The sequence below is a fragment of the Sorex araneus genome, chromosome 8 (assembly GCF_027595985.1).
Source record: "Sorex araneus isolate mSorAra2 chromosome 8, mSorAra2.pri, whole genome shotgun sequence".
Taxonomy (NCBI): domain Eukaryota; kingdom Metazoa; phylum Chordata; class Mammalia; order Eulipotyphla; family Soricidae; genus Sorex; species Sorex araneus.
In genome coordinates this window covers 40,828,674-40,849,664 of record NC_073309.1, presented here as the reverse complement: position 1 = coordinate 40,849,664, position 20,991 = coordinate 40,828,674, and the positions used below count along the sequence as shown (strand labels likewise).

The following is a 20,991-nucleotide window of genomic DNA, read 5'->3' as shown; positions in this document are numbered from 1 at the left end:
GCACAGAGCCAGGAGTAACCTCAAGTATTGCTGAGTGTAGCCGAAAAATTAAAAAACAAACAAACAAAAGTACGTTAGGCTCCTCAGGAGCAAAGAATCTTTGCATACTGAGTTTATTTTCCCATTTGATAAAGAGTGAGGCCAGAACGACAGTACAGCAGGTAGGACACTTGGCCTTGCAAGCGACCTCTCTGGGCTGGATTCATTACCCTGTATGCCTCCCAGGCCCCACCAGTAGTGATCCCTGATGCAGAGCTATGAGTAAGCCCTGAGCTCTGCCAGGAGTGGCAAAAATAAAAACTTCAAAAAATAAATTACAAAATGCTCAATTGCTGTAATATGCTGTTGCGTGTGGGCCTGTTTGAGGGCAGTGCTGGGATTCAAACCCAGGTCCTCACAGACACGCAGGGTAAAGTGCTCTCAGGCTGAGCCCCCCACCCCACCCCGTACCTACTATATTAAGTTCATTTCTTTTCTATAGCTTCTGAATAGCTATTTCTAGGTCATTAATTTGTTACCTATCTAACTCTTATTACTTAAAATAACGTGAAGGATGATTTAAGGTGGAATCCTTAGAAAAAAATATTTGGCGTCCTGAGAGATGATGACTCTTACAAGCTGGAGCATAGAGGGGAGCCCCAGATTCCATCCAAAAGGCACCTCACTGCGCGTAGCCCCCACACTCGCTGGGTGTGGCCCCAAACCAAACAAAAAAATTATTTGAAGTCTTCGTACGTTAAGTTTTCCCTCTACAAATCCCGTTCGGCCTGGGGACACATTTATTTAGGAGACAGAGTCTCGTGATTAAATATCTGACGAACCAAGTTTTCTTCAAAGCTGAGCCTAACCTGGAATCTCAAACCCTTGATGCTCTACTCCTGCGAGTTCCTTACTAAGCACCTGTTTCCCAGAGTTTATTGATGACGTTTGGCATAGGGCTTAGCAGCACTATTAACTATTAACAGTGCTCCCAAGGATCTGAGGCCTGTCTGAAACAAACAGAAAGTTCCTCTGAAATATTCTTGCACTGAAGAAACAACAAGAACAAAAAAAAAACCCTTAGGGCAATTTGCATTCTATTCCCAACTTATAAAAAACCGCGTTTTTATAAATAAATTCATTTTAAGTAATTTACCGCTAAGCTTCTCCCCCCACCCCCACCCCCAGTAAAAAAGAAGCTCCAGGAAGATGGCACCGTGGTTACCGGCACTTTCGTCGACAACAGAAATGGGGGTTCAGAAGTTAGCACCCACATATCGGTGCCCCACATCTTGCTCTTAGAGGCGGCCACACACCCACACATTCTCTCCGAAAATCTCAACTATCCGGTCAAACGCGCGGTCAAACTCGGGATCACACAGGCTCGACTCCTTTCGGAGGCCCCAGCCCCCACCGCGCGCTGTAGGCCGGAGGCTCCTAAACCCACTCCTCACCCCTGCGTCGCGCCCCAACAGACCCACAATCCTCCCCCTCCAGCCTCCCCACCCGATCGGCCCCCAGACGCCCACATCCCACCTCCTATTTTCGCGCCACGTGGACCCAGGGGCCGGTCTGACCCGCGGACAAAGACCAAAATGTCCACTCGGTGCGTTGCGCCTGCGCACTGTGGCGGACGAGCGAGCACTCCCAGAAGCCTCCGCGCCGCGGCCCGCCGGTCACCGCGGCCGGGCCCAGCGGGGATCTAATTATTTTCTAGTAAAGACCCCGGTTTATTTAGGGTTTTTTTTTTTTCTCTCCCCCACCTTGGACTACATTTCCCTGAAGGCTTTGCTGGTCAACACTTTTGTCTCCTCCACACGAATTTGGCTGCCTTTACCTGTGACGACGGAGCCCTGGGGTGAGTCCTCCTACCTTGGGAGAAGGTCGTTCAAGCTTGCGGACCGTTCTGGAGAGCGGATTCCCCCTAGGAGGCCTCCCGGGAGCAGCTTCCAACGGGCCCAGCCCCAACGCCGCGGTGCTAGGGCGCCATCTTGTCCGGGGCGGCTCGGGCTCCGGACTACGCTTCCCAGAGTTCACTGCGGCCCGACGTTACGTCTCGATGTCGTGGCGAGACCGTTCGCGCGCGGACCCGGACGCGACCAAGCGGAGGCCGGAGGTGAGGGGGTCTGTGGAGTCCGGGGCGGGGACGGGGCGTGTCCAGAGCCTCGGCGGGCTGAGGAGTCGCGATTCCGACCGTATTGCTGGTGGGGGGTGGAGGTGCCGGTGAGGGGGCGGTTGACACCCCCCCGTGTCTGCTGGTGTTTGTGTAACGGTGTGTTGTGATGACTGTGTTTGGGTGGGGGGTCCTGGTGACCGTTGGGGGAGGGGGGCCAGCCATGACTGTGACTGCTGCGGGTGGAGGTGCGGTTTTGTCTGCTTGTCTCTAAGGCGGGTGTCTGGAAGTGAGTTGAGAAGTCCATACATCATCCCTAGTCCCTATATTCATTAAAAACTTTTAAAAATGTTTTCCATTTTCAGTTAGTTTTAAGCTTTAACATACTGCAAATAGAGAATTCCCATTGCCCTTAACCCGACTGACCATGTGTTAGCACCCTAACAGTACTGTTCAAAGCCAGATTAACAGATACACTAATAATAACCAATCTGTAAAACTTTTTCATACATATACTTGGTTTTGAGTCACACTCAGTAACTTACTCCTACCTCTGCACTCGGGCCACTCGTGGAGGTGCTCTGGGAACCATACGGGATGCTGGGGATGGAACCTGGGTCAGCCTTGTGTAAGGCAACCAGCTACACTATCAACGTGGTCCACTTAAAACATTTTCTTTTTGAGTCATACCCGGCGATGCACAGGGGTTACTCCTGGCTCATACACTCAGAAATTACTCCTGGCGGTGCTCGGGGGACCATGTGGGATGCTGGGGATCGAACCCAGGTCGGCTGGCATACCCACTGTGCTATTCCTCCAGCCCCTCCACTTAAAACTTTTTTTTTCTTTTTGGATCACACCCGGCGATGCACAGAAATTACTCCTGGTTTTGCACTCAGGAATTACCCCTGGCAGTGCTCAGGGGACCATATGGGATGCTGGGAATCGAAACCCGGTTGGCCTTGTGCAAGGCAAACGCCCTACCCGCTGTGCTATTTCTCCAGCCCCCACTTAAAACATTTTAACTATCTCCTTTAGTGTCCTTTTTTTCTGGACAAGGGTCCAGTCCAGAGTCATATGTTGCAATGACTGATAAGTTTCCTCAGACTTATCATGCATAGTTCCTCAGTCTTGCTCTTTTGTGACCTTGACACTTGTGAAGAGGAATGGCCATTATTTTCAAGTTTCCTTCTCTATTAGTCCCTAACTCTGTTGTCCCCCCTCTTCCTACCAAGGAATTTATTGTTCACACTCTGATTAATGTCAATAACCACAGGAATACAGTTTATTTTAGTGAAAATTTTCATGGGCAACAAAATGAAGCCCTTCAATTTTTTTTCCAGCTTTGATTTTATTGTCTGATTTTGGATGAATCTCACACCTTCTTAGGTTTATCTTTTGTAGAATCTAGGGAATAATAACAACTTTATTTCACCTACAGGGTCATCACAAAAACTAACCTAAATGATGTGCATGTGAATAGCTCCACATCACCTCATTCTAGAAGCCTGGGGGTCATTCCTGTACCTATATAAGTTAGGGAGGAGGCGCCCTTAACACTCGGTTGCTGTTCCCATCTTCTTCCTCCTACTCAGTCATTATTCCAGCAGTTGTCATATATGTCCCTGCCTTACAAATTTTATTCTACCAGATTATTGCCATCACTTTAAGACATGCTACATAGGGCCAGAGAGATAACTCAAAGGATTGAACGCATGCAAGAGATCTGGGTTTGATCCCTGAGCACTGCCAGGAGTGACCCCTAAGCACTGAGACAGGTATAGCCTGAGACCATTATGTATGCTCTAACCTCTTCACCAACACCCCCCCTCCAAAAGAGAAGGCATGCTATCTTTTCTCCTACATTCAAAACAAACTACTAACTTTACCTGGGCCCCATGTCCATCTCCAGCTGTTTCTCTTTTCTGCAATGTTTTTTGACAGAATTGATCCCTTTCCTCCCTTCTCTTGAATCCACTGCAGCCAAAACTTTTGTAGTCTAAACAAGCAGGATGTGTCAATAATCCTAATGACTTCAACAATGTCAGATCCTCAGGCCTGAGTAATAGTATAGCGGGTACAGCCCTTGGCTTGCTTGTAGCCAACCAGGTTCAATTCCCAGCACCACATACTATCTCCCAGGCATGTCAGGAATAGTCCCTGAGTGCAGAACCAGGAGGAAACCCTGAGCACCACTGGGTGTGACCCAAAACCCACCACCAACAAAATAATGTCAAATCCAATAAAATCCAACGGCCAGTTCACATTCCTTTTATCACTTTTTGGAGGGGGCGGGCACAGAGTACAATTTATTTTATCGATGGTTCACAAAGGTAGGACTTCCTAAACGCCTTCCCCACTTCAGGAGTCTGGGATGGAAACTTGAGGTCAGAAGGCTCTGTGTGTTGGGAGAGGACTCCCCAGCACTTGAGGACCTCTTCCTTCCTCTAGTGCTCTCACTGGAGAACTGTCCTCAGTCCTCTTAATCCTTGGCAACTGTATGGGCTGTCAGATTATCACCTTGTCTGTTGCTGGAGCCCCAAAAAGCTCCTGTCTGTTGTATTCATGGGGGTCTTCACAAAATCTCTGGCATGCATTCCCAGGCCCTAGAACCCATGGTCTTTTTCTAAAGCCCTTAAAAAAATTGTTTTAAGCATCTATTTAAGGGGTGCTGAGGCAATTTTGGGTTATAAGGAATTTGTCCCTTCTCCCCTACTCTGATGTTCCAGAACTCCGCATTTGTCTATGAGAAGAATCTAGAGAAACGAGAGCAACTTGGGTAGTTCTCAAAGCCATGGCCCAGGTAAGTTGAAATTTCCTCTAAACTCCCTTTTTTAAAAGTTTTTGGGTCATTCCTATTCATACTAGGGGTCACTCCTGACTCTACACTTGGAAATTATCCTGGTTGTCCCCAGCCCCAAGCCCATATAAGATGTCACCAGGGATCGAGTTAGCACGTGCAAGGCAAGCAAACACCTGACCCACTATACTCTTCAGACCCAGAAATTTCAGCTATCCTTGACCAAGAAGTAATCTGCCCTCCCTCCAGATCATATTTCCCCCCCTTTCTTGTTTCTAGGCCGTTCTCAGTGGTTCTCAGGGGCTACTCCTGGCTCATTGCTCAAGGACCATGCAGTGCTGAGGATCAAGTGCAGTCTCTTGCATGCAAAACCCATGCTCGGTCCATTGTGCTCTCTCTCCAGCCCAGCACTTGGCCTCTGAATTTTACCATCTTATTCAGTGACCTGCTCCTTGACCCGAGCCCCACTGCCTTGGTGGCACGTCATCCGCATAGTGTTCACCTGAGTGTGTAGTGCTCTTAACAGTGTACCGGTGGAGCGGCTGGAGAGATAGTACAGAACGGCAGGGTACTTGCCTCATACACAGGAGACCCAAGCCCATCAGGAGTGATCCTTAAACCAAAACTAAAAAAATAAAAAGAAAATTAAAAATCAATACTCTTTAAATGTCTCATTTCTGGTGATGGGGTGGGGTGAGCATTCTCTCGACTAATGCTCAGGGATCCTGAGGACCACTCCCAGCAATAAGTGACCTGACAGTTCACAGCGTGGGCCTGGGACTGTGGTGCTGCTCGGGCCCAGCAGGGCTTGAAGGTCGCACAGCATCAGGGATGGAACTCAGGCCTAGGAGCACATTAGGCTTGTGCTCTAACCCTTTGAGCTCTCTCCTTGGCCCTAAATTTCTCACTTTAATTTCAAATGTAGTAATTATTGATAGGTATAATTGGCATGAGCAGAGCCAGGAGTAACCCCTAAGCATCGCTGGGTGTGGCTCCAAAAACAGAAAACAAAACAAAAGCTGAAGTCTGCAGTAATTTTATCATCCTTCTGTTATTTTGGGGCCACACTGAACATTGCTCGGGGCTGCTCCAGGTAGTGTTCAGGGGACCAAATGGTGCCAAGGATCAAACCCGGGGCTCCCACATGCACAGTGTGCACTCCAGCCCTTGAAGCCATCTCCCCTACTACACATCAAATGTGTGTGTATATAATGGATGTGAATCCTGTTGTACTTGTGATTTGCCTTTTCCTAATGACTAGTGATTTCAGTGTTTTCTTCATACGCAAGCCCGTTCATTTATCTTTTTATGGAAAATCAATTCAAATTCCATACTGAGTTTTTAACTATAGATAGATAAATTAATTTTTATTTCTGAGTTGTAATAATTATGATATGTTCTAAGGCTAAGAATGTAGCTCATTGGTAGAGTACTTATATATGTAGACCTGGGTGTGGCAGACACCACACACACAAAAAAATTCTACATATATTGTTTGTTTGGTACCTTATCAAATATACATATTCTTTTCTCCGTGTGGGTTGAATTTTCTCTTTCTGGTTCTCGTTTTGTTTTGTTTTCTTTTGAGGTTGAGTTAGAACCACCCATCCATGCTCAGGGACTACTCCTGGCTCTGGACTCAGGGGTCACTTTCTAGTGGGGTTTGGGGGGTTGTATGTGGTACCAGGCATTGAACCAGTGTCAGCCACCATGTGAAAAGCAGGTGCTATCCAAATCCAGATTGTCTACTTTTTTGATAGAATCATCTGCACATGTTTTTGATTTTGATGAACTCATCTTTTTGTTCTTTTTTTTTTCTTTTTGGGTCACACCCTGCGACGCACAGGGGTTGCTCCTGGCTCATGCACTCAGGAATTAATCCTGGCAGTGCTCAGGGGACCATATGGGAAGCTGGGATTCGAACCCAGGTCAGCCGCATGCAAGGCAAACGCTTTACCCGCTGTGCTCCAGCCTCTCTTTTTGTTCTTTTGTTCAAATTCTTTTGAAAGCTTAATATGACAGTCCTTAGGCATTCACATTTTTTTAAAAGGGTTTGTCGAAGCTGTTTAAGAGATAGTACTGCAGACTGGGCGCTCCCCTTGCATGTAGTTGATATGGATTCAATCCCCAGTACTTCATACGATCCCCATGCACCACAAGGAGTGGTCCCTGAGCATACAGCCAGGAGTCAGTTCTGAGCACCTCTGGATATAGTCCAAGAATTTTTAAAAAATCACTTTTGTCAGGGCCAGAGTAATAGTACAGCAGGTAGGGTGGCTTGCCTTGCATGCCACTGACCCAGGTTCCATCCCCGGCACCCCATGGTACCGTGAGCACTGCCAAGAGTGATTCCTGAGTGCAGAGCCAGGTGTAACCCCTGAGCACCGTCAGGTATGGCCAAAAACCAAAACTTTCTGTCAAATTTGGGGCAATCTGAAACTTGATCTGGTAAACAGGAAATAATTTTACTAAGTATTAAAATAATCTGGTTACTATGCTTTGGAAAAAAAAACACCTTGGGGCTGGAGATAAAGTACAATGGGCAGGGTGTTTGCCTTGCAGGTAGCCAACCACCATTCAATCACTGGCATGCCATATGGTCTCCTAAGCCCCACCAGAAGTAATTCCTGAATTCAGAACCAAGAGTAACCCCACCATTAAACAAGCACAAACAAAAACACAATTATACCTTGTTAGATAGAACAGTGAGTAAGGCCTTGCTTTGTTTGCAAGCCAGCCTGGTTCTATTCCTGGCACCTCATATGATCTCCAGAGACTTGCGGAGCCATTATATTTTTTTCTATTATTTATTTGTTATTAAAATATTGTTATTTTGAAATTTTCTGTAATAAGTGGGATGAAAACAAAAAATAAGTCCTTGAATTTGCTTGTAATGAGAAGCTTATTTCAGGGGTTGGTGACGTTCAGGGATGTGGTGGTGGAGTTCTCTCAGGAAGAATGGAAGTGCCTGAAACCAGCCCAGAGGGACTTGTATAAGGATGTGACTTTGGAGAACTTCAGCAACTTAGTCTCATTAGGTAAGGCCACTGTACAGTCAGGGCCAGGCAGGAAGCAATAGTGGGGCACTGTCCCCGCCTCTGATCAGAAGGGAGGAAACTGCCTTCTCCCTCTCTCCCCCCTCCTCCCCTTCCCCTCCCTCTCTCCTTCTCCCCCCTCCCCTGACTAGGAACATTGTGATCATACCCTGTTTCCCCCATTAACAGGACTTTCCATTCCTAAGCCTGATGTCATCTCCTTATTAGAGCAAGGGAGAGAACCCTGGATGTCTGCAAATGGGTCCTGGTGCCCAGGTGAGCTGGGGTTGGTTCAGTGGGGGAGACGCAGTGGGAGGGGGGTTTCTGATAGTGGTAGCTTGAGTTTTTGTTGGGAAGTTCTCCTCAAAGTCTTATGAAAGACTATGGGATAAAGGCCTGAAGCATGAAGAACAATATCAGCATCAGTTGTCAAGGGAACCTTTTCTTCACCCACATCAGTTCCTTTCTTCTTTCTTATCCAGAAAGGCTGTGCCGCCATCAGGAATGACCCCAGCACGGAGCCCAATCCCTACCCCTAAAACTTTAAAACTGCTTCTGGGCTGGAGAGATAGTACAGAGGGGATGGCAGGCATGTAGGCAACGTGGGTATGATCTCTGACACCCCATATGGTCCCAAGCCTCACCAGGAATGATTCCTGAGTGCAGAGCTGGGTGTAATCCCTAAGCACAGCTGACTATGGGCCCCCTCCCCCCAAAAAAATGTTTGAGAACCTCTGGTCCAGAGTGGTACTTGAGCATTTTTGTTTACATTCTGTTATTAATAACAGGCTTCCTCACTGACTCAGACCTCTATCAAATTGAAAACTGGACATGTTTGTTGCTCCATCCTCACACCATTTGAGCTCTCATCACTTTTGTGCTTTCATATGCCTTTTGAGATTTCAGAGCAATAGTTGATGCATCTCAGCCTTTCATTATTTATGGTTATTAATTTCATTTTTAATAATGGCCTAACTACATATATATGCACACATATATACACACATGGGACTCCCCGCCAGGCTATTTTCACTCGGGGTGCCCCAGAGGGGGGCAGGTGAGAACCCTCCCTGCCCCAAGGGACTCAGCCCCAGCAACCTACCTCCACTACCCAACCGCCTCCACGCTCCAAGCCAATTTCCGGACTGCGTGCTGCAAAGCGGCCGCTCGACACATTATAAGACACTTCCTACCCATTTTCCATAATTTCCACACAATATTTGATGGAGTTCAGACAGTAGGCAACAAATCATGTATATATAATATGTATATATACACATATACCAAGTGGTATATATATATATATATATATATATACACATACCTCTTGGAGAGCCAGGCAAGCTACCCTGGCTGTGTTCCATATGCCAAAAACAGTAACGATAGTTCTCATTCCCCTGACCCTGGAAGAGCCTCCAATCGTTGGGAAAGACAAGTAAGGAGAGGCTGCTAAAATCTCAGGGCTGGGAGGAATAAAGACGTCATTGGTGCCTGCTCGAGTAAATAGATGAACAACGGGATGACAGTGATAGTGACAGTGATACACACATAATTTATTTTTTTTTTAAACCACACTTGGCTCTACACTCAGGGATCCCTCTTTGTCGTCCTTGGGGAACTCTATAGGGTGCTGGGGATCAAACTTGGGTCACATACAAGGCAACCACTCTGCCCACTGTACTATCCAGACCTTACTATAAATTCAGAGAAGAGAAAAATATCTTGCATTTAACTTCGTTGGTTGTTTTGTTTTTCCCCAGATTTGGAGTCCAGGTGTGAGAAATTGTCACCAAAAGAAAATTTTAAAGTACAGCCATTCAGTTGGGAAATAAAGGAACGCTTTACATACTGTGATTTGGAGGGCTCCAGTTTTAGGGATGACTGGGGATATAAAGGCCAGATTTCCAGACAAGCAAATCCAGACTATTTTAAGCAAATAAAACTCCCCTATGACAGCATGCCTATGAATGAGCGTCACACATCCCTGATTACCCTACGTCAGAGGAATTTGACTGGTGAGAAACGGATCAAGTGTAGTGAATGTGGGAGACTATTTAACCGTGGTTCACATCTTATTCAGCATCAGAAAACTCACACTGGTGAAAAGCCCTTTGAATGTAAAGAATGTGGGAAGGCCTTCAGCCGGGCCTCACACCTTGTTCAGCATCATCGAATTCACACCGGGGAGAAACCCTATGACTGTAAGGACTGTGGGAAGGCTTTTGGGCGCACTTCGGAACTTATTCTACATCACAGACTTCATACCGGTGTCAAGCCCTATGAATGTAAGGAATGCGGGAAGACTTTCAGACAGCATTCCCAGCTCATTCTGCACCAAAGAACTCATACCGGGGAGAAACCCTATGTATGTAAAGACTGTGGGAAGGCTTTTATTCGTGGCTCACAACTAACTGTTCATCGGAGAATTCATACAGGCGCTAGACCCTACCAGTGTAAAGAATGTGGGAAAGCCTTTAGACAGCATTCACAGCTCACCGTCCATCAAAGAATTCATACGGGCGAGAAACCCTATGAATGTAAGGAGTGTGGGAAGGGCTTTATTCATAGCTCAGAAGTGACTCGGCATCAAAGAATTCATTCGGGGGAGAAGCCCTATGAATGTAAGGAATGTGGGAAGGCCTTCCGACAGCATGCACAGCTTACTCGCCATCAAAGAGTTCACACAGGTGACAGGCCCTATGCATGTAAGGACTGTGGGAAAGCCTTTAGTCGTAGCTCGTACCTCATTCAACATCAAAGAATCCATACGGGTGACAAGCCCTATGAATGTAAGGAATGTGGGAAGGCCTTCATTCGTGTGTCCCAGCTGACTCATCACCAGCGAATCCATACCTGTGAGAAACCCTATCAGTGCCGGGAATGTGGAATGGCCTTTATTCGTAGTTCACAACTTACTGAACATCAGAGAATTCATCCTGGTATCAAACCTTATGAATGCAAAGAATGTGGCCAGGACTTTATTCTTGGCTCACAGCTCATTGAACACTACAGACTCCATACCGGTTAGAAATCCTTCATAGAAAACCCTGATGCACAGTTCACTCCCGACTCACAATTCCGTCACGTCTAATATAAGGTACTTCATGTCAGAAAGCTTTCATTTGTCGGGGCTGGAGTGATAGCACAGCGGGTAGGGAGTTTGCCTTGCACGCAGCCAACCTGGGTTCGATTCCTAGCATCCCATATGGTCCCCTGAGCACCGCCAGGGGTAATTCCTGAGTGCAGAGCCAGGAGTGGTGACCCCTGTGCATCGCCGGGTGTGATCCCCCCCCAAAAAAAAAAAAGCTTTCATTTGTCACTTCCATTATGAAAATTCAGTTAATTCATGACAGAAGAAAATTCAATAAATATGGAAATTTCATTTTGTCTCATACTCACTGTTTATTAAGCATCAGATAACTTATACTGGGGTTGGGGTTATGTAATATGGGAGCTGGGAGATAGCTCAGCAGACTAGAGTGCATGCTTTACATGCATGACACCCCAAGTTCTATCCATGGCACCTCATGGCCCATGAGCACCAATGAATGGGTGTCACCCCAGTGGTTCCCCAACTCCACTCGGTGTGACAAGCCCTAGGTCTGAACCATGAGACCTGCACACCTAGACTGAGTATCACTGGGAACAGCCTTCAGGCCCCCTCAGCACTGCTTAACACCCCCCCATATTAATGTGAATATAGAAAAATCTGTTATCACTCAAACTTGTTAAGTTTCTGAGAAAATTTCAAACAGAAACATGACCTGTTAAAAGTTGGAGATAGAGGGCTGGAGCAATAGCACAGCGGGTAGGGTGTTTGCCTTGCACACGGTTGACCCGAGTTTGATTCCCAGCATCCCATACAGTACCCTGAGCACTGCCAGGAATAATCCTGAGTGCATGAGCCAGGAGTAAACCCCTGAGCATCGCCGGGTGTGACCCCAAAAAGCAAAAAATAATAATAAAAAAATAAATAAAAGTTGGAGATAGCTCAGGCAGGAGCCCCAGGTATAGTCCCTGAACCACATGGTCCTCCTAGCACCACCAGGAGTAATTCAAGAGAACAATTTGTTGTTGTTTTTTAGGGGACATGTCACACCCACTAGTGTTCAGGGCTTTCCCCTGGCTATGTGTTCAAGGATCACTCCTGGTGGTGCTTAGGGGGTTATATAGAATATCCGGGATCAAACCCAGGTTGGCTGTGTGCAAGCAAATACCCTGCCCACAATACGATCTCCCCAGTCCCTACAAAAAACTGTGCTTTTCACCATGGCATACAGTTTATTGAACGTTCTCTTAGTCCATTCATTACTGACTGAACAGCATTGGGAAAAATTTTATACTCTCTTTGTCCCTCAGGTTTTTTTTTTTGCTTTTTGGGTCACACTCAGCAATGCACAGGGGTCACTCCTGGATCATGCACTCAGGAATCACCCCTGGCGGTGCTCAGGGGACCACATGGGATGCTGGGATTTGAACCCAGGTCGGCCGCATGCAAGGCAAACTTCCTACCCACTGTGCTATCACTCCAGCCCCTCCCTCTGTTTATTTTTAAAGAGTAATATTATACCTACTTAATAGAGTTTTGTATGGACTAGCATATATTCCAAATAAAGCCTCTTCTCAATAAGTATTAATTATATTCATTCACCAATGGAGTGATAGCACAGTGGGCAGAGCGTTTGCCTTGCACACAGCCGACCCGGGTTTGATTCCTCCATCCCTCTTGGAGAGCCCAGCAAGTATCCCGCCCGCACGGCAGAGCCTGGCAAACTACCCATGGCGTATTCGATATGCCAAAAACAGTAACAAGTCTCACAATGGAGATGTCACTGGTGCCCACTCGAGCAAATAGATGAACAACAGGGCGACAGTGCAGTGCAGTGCATTCATTAATAAGAGTATTAGAGCTGAGGATTTCGTGTGAGAGAAAAGGGTATATCGCCTAACAAAAAAAAAATCTTGGGGTAAGCAGTGTGGCTAGGAGTTAAAGCTTTGATGCAGGAGACCTACATCAGGGAGCCCCACCTGAGCAATACAGGGAGAAAGTACATAACCAGGAGTAACTTCCCCCCCAGCACCATCTGGTGTGCCCCCCAAAAAGAAAATCAGTTCAGTCCCTAGTACCATCACATTCCTCCCCAAAAAGTCTTGAAAAACTTTCATAACCATTTGTTATAGTGATTCAATCTGAAAAACAGTAGTAACATACTTAATTCAGATCAGTCCTGGGATCCTGTACACAGGTACTGAATCAATGAAGTATGCCCTCCCTGTCTTACCTGAAAACAAAACTCAGAAAACAGGCCAGAGAGAAAAAACTTCAGATAGGGTGCTTGCATTGCATACTGCCAGCCCAGGGTTGATACTCAGCACCCCATGTGGTACTCTGAGTCCACCAGGGGTGATCCCTGAGTGCAGTCAGGAATAAGCCCCGAGTACTGCTGGGTGTAGTCAAACAAAATTTAACATCCTCACTTCTACCAAGTCTGCCAGGCAACCTAGGCCTACTCCAGTGTATACCCCCAAACTTTTATCCTCTGGAGTCACAGGCCTGAAGCCACTCCCACATTTGTATTTATGAGAGCAGCACACTCCTATTGGTATCAGGCTAACCTAGCAAACTGCCAGAATCATCAAGAGTCAGATGGGGGTGGGGAGAGGCAAGGGAGGCCAGGGTTTCAACAACCAAATTTTCTCAGTTCTGGAAGCTGAATTGAAGATCAAGGTGCCAGTGGGTTCTACTGTGATCTCTCCTTGGCTTGTAGCTAACAATGCCAATACTAATGCACCACTGAATATTTCTGAGCTTTGTTTGGAGTTGGGGGAGGTGCACACTGGTGGTGTTCCAGACACCACATGTGATGCCAGATTTCAAACCAGAGTCATAGCAGCAGCTGCCTGCTAGGCAAATGCCTCCACCTTGTGGGGGAGGATGGTGGGAAGTTTGGGGCCACACCAGCTGTGTTCAGGGCTTATACCTGGCTCTGTCCTCAAGGATCACTCCTGCTAGGGCTTGGAGAACCAGATACAGTGCAGGGATAGAACTCGGATCAGCCAAGTGCAAGGCAAGTACCTTTCCTACTGACTCAATCCATGCCTTAACCTTTGTTAAGGCAAGTACCTTTCCTACTGACTCAATCCATGCCCAACCCCAGTATTTCTAATCCTTACACTGAATATTTCTATTCTTTTTTCTTTTTTAATGGGATTAGACCATACAGATGTTCAGGAGCTATTCCTGGCTCTGAGTTCAGGTGAGCCCAGTGGTGCTTGGAGACTATGTGGTGCTAGGGATTCAAACCAGGGTGGGTAGGATCCAAAGCAAGCTCTTATTTCTAATCTTAGCCTCTATCAAGTACTGATCATGGGGGGAAGTCAGGAAATTGGCTCAAAGGACAGGAGCACATACTATGCACACAGGAAGCCCCACCTGAGCACTGTAGGGAGCAATTACCTAACCAGAAGTAACCCCCCAGCACTATCTGGTGTGCCCCCCCAAATAATCAAAATAATAATAATAAAACCAACAAAAAATAATCAAATGTATATATTTATGACATTTAAAACCAAATTTAAATGTTAAAACCAACATTTAAAAACCAAATCAAACCAGTCTTTTTAAAAAGCACAGAGCATAACGCAAGATGGGTCTGCATGTGGCAGATCCTGGTTCAATCCCTAGCAACACACAGATCTCCTGAACAGTGCCAGGAGTGATCCCTGAACACTGAACAGCCAGGGGTGCTCCCCCACACACCAAAAAAACTCTTCTCTCTAATAAAGGAATATGATTGAGAGAAATACAAAACTTCCTATATTTGTTTTTGTCAATTCTCTCTAACAAAGGCTAACTCATGTCATATAACTAGGCAAACTCCCCCCACCCTCCAGAAAAAAACTTTCAAAAGAGAAAGAGAAATTAGAAAGAGCCAAAAGCAGGACACAGAATAATAGCTACTACTTCACTAGGACAAAAGGAAAAACAAATTATAAATACCTAAACCAGGAAGAGGAAACATAAATATTGTTCATAGGGCAACTTTTAAACAAGAGGGGGAAAAAAAAATATATATATATATATATAGTTAAAAGCAGGAAGCAAGACAATAAATAGTCTATGAACCTAAAAAAAGAAAGGGAAGTATCGCCAAGATGCTGCCTGGGTGAGGCCGGGTGAGGCTGCTGGCTCTGAGACTGGCATGGCTCACTCAGGGCAGTGCCTGCACCCAGCCACAAGTGAGCCCAAGGGCATCCTCTTAGCACTCAGCCAGCACTGCGCCGCTGTCACGAAAGCACTGGGAAAGGGGCCGGAGCAGTGGGAAGGACACTTGCCTTGCACGCAACTGACCCAGGTGCAATCCTGATACCCATACGATTTCCAGAGTCCACCAGGCATGACCCTGAGCACAGAGCCAGGAGTAAGCCCTGAGCACTTCCCCAAAATGCAAACAAAAGTTAACAGATTGAAGAAACCACACACTGAAACATGTGAGAAGAAATAGGGCGAGTGAGGAAGTCATGCAATAAACCAAAAAACCTCAGGTCCACAGAGAAAACTCTGTCAGCAGAAGCACTTGAGAGAGGCCAGGTTCAATCCCTGACACTCCAAGGCCCTCCTAGCACAGACAGGAGTGAACCCCGAATACCTGGCAGTATTGAGATTGAGAGATGCAGCGTGTGGTCCCCAAACAAAAACACAACAATAAAAAAAAAACCTCCATGTTTCAACAGTGACTAACATTTTGTAAGCACTGTAGCACTGTCATCCCATTGTTCATCGATTTGCTCGAGCGGGCACCAGTAACGTCTCCATTGTGAGACTTGTTGTTATGGCATATCGGATACTCCACGGGTAGCTTACCAGGCTCTGCCATGTGGGCGGGATACTCTAGGTAGCTCACCGAGCTCTCCGAGAGGGATGGAGGAATCAAACTCGAGTCGGCCGTGTGCAAGGCAGAAGCCCTACCCACTGTGCTATCGCTCCAGTCTGAGCATTTGGTAAGGCTTCCATAAATATGCCGTGTCCCAGCAGAACCTAAGATCCTTAATGAAGGGGTTTGAGCTCCTGTATTTAAGCTCCTGAATTTAAGCTCCTGTTTTGTTCATGTCTCATGTCCAGTACCTAGATAGTGTCTGAAACAGGGATTTTTTTTTTCTCTTTTTTCCTCCAGGGATTGAACCCAAGGCCTCATACATGCCAGGCATGCTTTCTCCACTAAGTCATATGCCTGGCCTATTTCAGTTTTAAAGCATGGCAAATTGCAAAATGCAAAAGTAGAACAAATTAAACCCCTCATTCATACCACCTTGCCCTAGAAAACTTATCTAGGGGCCAAGAACGATAGTATAGCAGGTAGGAAAAATGTTTTGCATGCAGCCAACCAGAGTTCAATCCCTGGCACCCCATATGGTCTCCTGAGCCCCACCAAGAGTGATCTCTAAGCACAGAGCCAGAAGTGGCCTCAAACCATTAAAGAAAAACTTACTAAATTGACACTTCCATGAACTCTGTTCCCCCTGGACCCTACTGAACTTTTTTTTTCTTTTTGGGTCACACCAGGTGATGCTCAGGGGTTACTCCTGGACCTGCACTCAGGAATCACTCCTGGCGGTGTTCAGAGGACCATACAGGATGTTGGGTATCGAACCTGAGTTGACCACGTGCAAGGCGAACACCCTACTGCTGTGCTATTGCTCCAGCCTCACACTACTGAATTTTAAACCAAATCATATAATTTTGGTTATCAGTAAGTCAAACTGCATCTTTATAAAAAGATAAGAGGGGGCTGGAGTGATAGTACTGAAAGTGAGGTAGGCCGGCCCAGATTCTATCCCTGGCACCTCATATGGTCCCCAAGTCCACCAGGAGTGATCCCTGAGTGCAGAACCAGGAGTAAGCCCTGAGCACAGTTGGGTTAAATAAATTAAATAATAAATAAATAAAATGAGATAATGCCATATCACACCTCAACAATTAACAGTAACTCCTTAAGTCGCCAATTAGTGGACACAATTCTTTACCAGGTCATATATACTTGTACTGCATATATACTTTGAGTATACATATATACTCAAAATATATGTGTTGTTTGCACAGGAGTAACAACATAAGACTAAGAGTTCTCTGGGGAGGAATTTAGAGGGCCTGCATATAAATGTTGAGCCACATAAATTTATTCTATCTAGCACCCGGTTGCATAGAGATAAAAAGCTTTATAAAGGAAGAGCAGGCTTGCTCTTTATGCCCGTGTTCTCCCTTGAACATGTGTCCTTCTTGCTTGTCTCTGTTTCTTCGCTGCCTGTGTTCTCTCTTGAATACATTCCCCCCTTTTCTCTCCTCTCACATTTTTTAATTAAAATACAAAAAGCAAGAGCAAGTCTAAAATAGAATTACAGCGTGAGAAGGTTCAGATGGACAGGAGTGATTGCTCCTGACCCGCCACTAGATGGCAGCATAGTACAGCAGTTATCTGCTAGTTGTCTGCTGGTGGCTCGCAACCCGAGAGCACAGGCCTGGAATGCATCAAGTCCTGGCTTTGATCCGTAGCACCAAAACAAAACACAAAAACACCAAAACCCTGATGCTTGACCCTGGAAGACTGAGGGTCCCTTCCCACCCACCACAGCAAATACTATGGGGCTCCTGCAAACTTTCCACTCTACCCTGATCTGGATAAGTGTGAGTGAGCAAAATGATCCACTGATTCCAAGCCACAGGAATTGTGGAATATGATAAATGGATTTGTTGTTTGAAGCTGGTATAGCCTGGGGTAAATAAGTGACTTGGCAGTGAATATCTAACACACCAGACATCATACCATTTCATCAAAAGAACTGTGAATGTCTATCTCTAAAATATAAGCACTCTTCCATTAAGGTGGGCCAAGGGGCTCAGGGGGCTTAGGAACCTCTCATGGAGACACTTGACCAAGTTAGCAACAGTCCAATGATCCCTCAGGGCTGCACCTTTAAATCCTTAAAGAGACCATGGGATTCTGTGAATCAAATTAAGACTCGTGCTCATGTAAGGCATGCACCCCTGACCCCTAAACTATCTTCCCACCTCAAAAATATGGCTACAATCAAAATATTACATATAAAAAAGAAATAAATGGGGCTAGAGCAATAGTGCAACAGGCAGGGTACTTGTCTTGCAAGCAGCTGATCCAGAATTGAATCCCAGAAATTCCATATGGTCCCATGAGCCTGTCAGGAGTGATCTTTGAGCACACAGCCAGGAGTAAGCCCTAAGCACTGCTGGGTGTGGCCCCAAAACAAAATAACCGGGCCATGTAGTTAATGATACATGTGGGTGTGTCTAGGAAGAAAATATTTTGAAATGCATTAAAAATGACATGGATCGGGGCCGGAGAGATAGTACAGCGGGTAGGGCATTTACCTTACACGCAGCCAACCCGGGTTCAATCCCTGGCAACCCATACGGTCCTCCAAGCACCGCCAGGAGTAATTCCTGAGTACAGAGCCAGGAGTAACCCCTGAGCATCGCTGGGTGTGATCCAAAAAAGCAAAAAAAAAAAAAAAATGACATGGATCCTAATGCAAATAAAGTAAACTCTTTCCTGTGAAACCCTGGGGGTGGGCATATCAAGTGTGCCTGCTAAGATTTCTTTGTCTTTTCTGTAACTTTGTAACTTTCTGTAATTCTTCATAGTAACTGTTGAGGGGGGAGCCACACCCTCATCCCAGAGCTGCCTTCATGCAAACTCATCCGCCCAGCTTTGCAGATTCACAAGCAATCTCAGAAGAGATGGAAGCCAAGCTGCTAAAATTCACAGGTATGCCAGTCTTCCCAGCTGAAAATTCTGAGGCATCCTCAGGAGGGGGACAGGCTGAGTCCTTGTCCCGCTGAAGCAGCAACAGCAGCAACCACGCTCCACAGATGCCCCCATGCCAACAGCCCAACTCCGCTGCTTCAAGACTAATCTCTCTAGAGATGCCAAACCAATGAAAATTCCAGGTATGCCAGTTAGTTGTACCTGAATTCCGTACTTCTGGAAGCCCCGGCAGCCAAAGCCACATCCCACAGTCAAAGCCATGTAAAATCATCCATCAGCTCAGTTCTACAGATCCTGGAGTTCTGGACACCTTCAAATCCCACAAAACCAACCTTCCAATAGGAGCACACCAGATTAGATGGGGAAATAGCATAGAAGGCAACTAAGCTCAAAAAATAGAAACAGGGGCCGGAGAGATAGCACAGCGGGTAGGGCGTTTGCCTTGCACACGGCCGACCCGGGTTCGATCCCCGGCATCCCATATGGTCCCCCAAGCACCGCCAGGAGTAATTCCTGAGTGCAAAGCCAGGAGTAACCCCTGAGCATCGCTGGGTGTGACCCAAAAAGAAAAAAAAAATAGAAACAGTAACTCAGAAGGCTCAACTAGCAACAAACAACTTAGTAAACCTTCAAACAAGACACTTAATGACCCCACGGTGAGGAATAACAATTTTCACAAATTTTCTTCTACTGAAGTATTATTTTTACAATTTAGCTATTTAGTCGTAACATGCAATATAAAATAAATTATTCTGTGCCTGCTAACGGAGCAGGCTTGAAGAGTTGGTGTGAAGAAACCAATGGACAACAGCAGAGGGAAGATTCAGGGGATGATTAGGACAAAAACATCCAGATGATACCGTTTCCTTCAACAAATATTTATCAGTTCTATCCATGTGCCAGACGCTGGGAATGGAATGGAGTCTAAAGCTAACAGAGAGATGGGACCAGAGTAATAGCACAGCAAGTAGGGCACTTGCCTTGCACGCTGCAAAGCCAGGGTTCAAGCCCCAGCATCCCTCATGGCTGGTATCCCCTGAGCAGGAGTGACTGGAGAACAGAGACCCAGGAGTAAGCTCTGAGGACCACCAGGTGTGGTTCCCAACCCCACCCCTCCCCACTAATAAAATTACACTGAACTGAGATAAATGTAGCATGCTTACTGTTTCCAGGGTGAAGAATGGAGTCTGATGAAAAGTAACATAAGAAGAGGCAGCAAAGACAGTTGTTTTGAGTGTGAGCATAGCCCACAGTATTCAGGGCTGACTCCTGATTCAGGGATCACTCCTGCAGTGCTGGGAATTGATCTCGGAAAGGAACTCAATGCCTGTGCTAGGCCAGTGCACCACCCACTATTTGAGCCATATCCAGGTCTACCAACTTCCTTTTTGAAGAGGTGTGAAAAATTACTCCTGCAAGACACAATGATGTAAAGAAAATAATTTTTTCCTTTTTTTTTTTTTTTTTGTTTGTTTGGGAGCCAGACGTGGGGGTATTCAGGAGTCCATGTGGTGCCAGGGATAGAAATGAGGCCTGTCAGGTACAAGATAAGCGCCTTATCTGCCCTAGTGTATCTTCAGCCCCCACCGATAACTTTTTAGAATGGGATGATGCTAGGCAAGGGCCCCTGAGTACCTGAGCTGGGTGCGGTCCAGGTGGGCGTGAAAGGTAGGAAAGAACAGCCCGGAAAGGAAAAAGAAACACTGTAGCTGGTTCGTTCCTTAAACCGCTCTGGGGCTGGAGAAAGAGTACAGAGGCCCATCCAGGTTGGATCCCCGGTACCCCTAAATACGAAGCCCTGCTCAGGAGTAAGCCCTGAGCACAGCCGGGTGTGGCCCAGAAACAAACGTAAACAAACAGAAATATTCTTCTGTTCTCCTGTGCCTGACATTATCAAAAACCAAAATGAACTATAAATAAACACTCACTATGTGAACCATACCGCTAGAAAATAGTAAAATGATAACCGCGCCTCGGGATTTTTAATTTTTTTCGCGCAGTAGCTACTGGAGCGTTTGTACGCTTCTATGAGCTCACCGGATGGAATCAGACCTTTGCGAGAGTCGAATGTAGCAGCCACAGCACCGACAGCAACGCCAAGGCTCAGAAACAGGAGGCCCCGGTTTACCTGTGACAGCTGAGGCCGGGAGGCATATGCGCTCGCCCCAAGCAGAGGTCGCGGCAGAAACGTCCAAAAACCAAATTCCCGGGAGAATCCGAACAGTGTTTCCCTCCGGACCCACGGAACGTGGGGAGGAGCGGCCG

General features: G+C 46.4%; 2 protein-coding genes across 7 annotated transcripts in view; one reads left to right on the top strand and one right to left on the bottom strand.

Moving 5' to 3' along the window:
- Positions 1-11,309, top strand: part of LOC101539905 (zinc finger protein 567) — a 44,579-nt gene extending 33,270 nt beyond the window's left edge. The window contains exons 5-9 of the mRNA XM_055145720.1: positions 2,010-2,095; positions 4,843-4,895; positions 7,804-7,930; positions 8,117-8,203; positions 9,688-11,309. Coding sequence (XP_055001695.1) covers positions 2,010-2,095; positions 4,843-4,895; positions 7,804-7,930; positions 8,117-8,203; positions 9,688-10,955 — 1,621 coding nt within the window. The 3' untranslated portion in view covers positions 10,956-11,309. The remainder of the gene's footprint in view (positions 1-2,009; positions 2,096-4,842; positions 4,896-7,803; positions 7,931-8,116; positions 8,204-9,687) is intronic.
- The window catches only part of ZNF146 (zinc finger protein 146), a 37,278-nt gene extending 16,309 nt beyond the window's left edge, over positions 1-20,969 (bottom strand). The window contains exon 1 of one of the 6 annotated variants that reach the window (XM_055145164.1): positions 20,855-20,969. The gene's annotated coding sequence lies outside the window, so the exon portion shown is untranslated. Of the gene's footprint in view, positions 1-1,515; positions 1,618-1,816; positions 2,090-20,763 lie in introns of those variants that run through there. The other 5 variants (XM_055145162.1, XM_055145165.1, XM_055145161.1 and 2 more) reach the window with 5 other exon arrangements.
- Between the last annotated feature and the right edge of the window lie 22 nt (positions 20,970-20,991).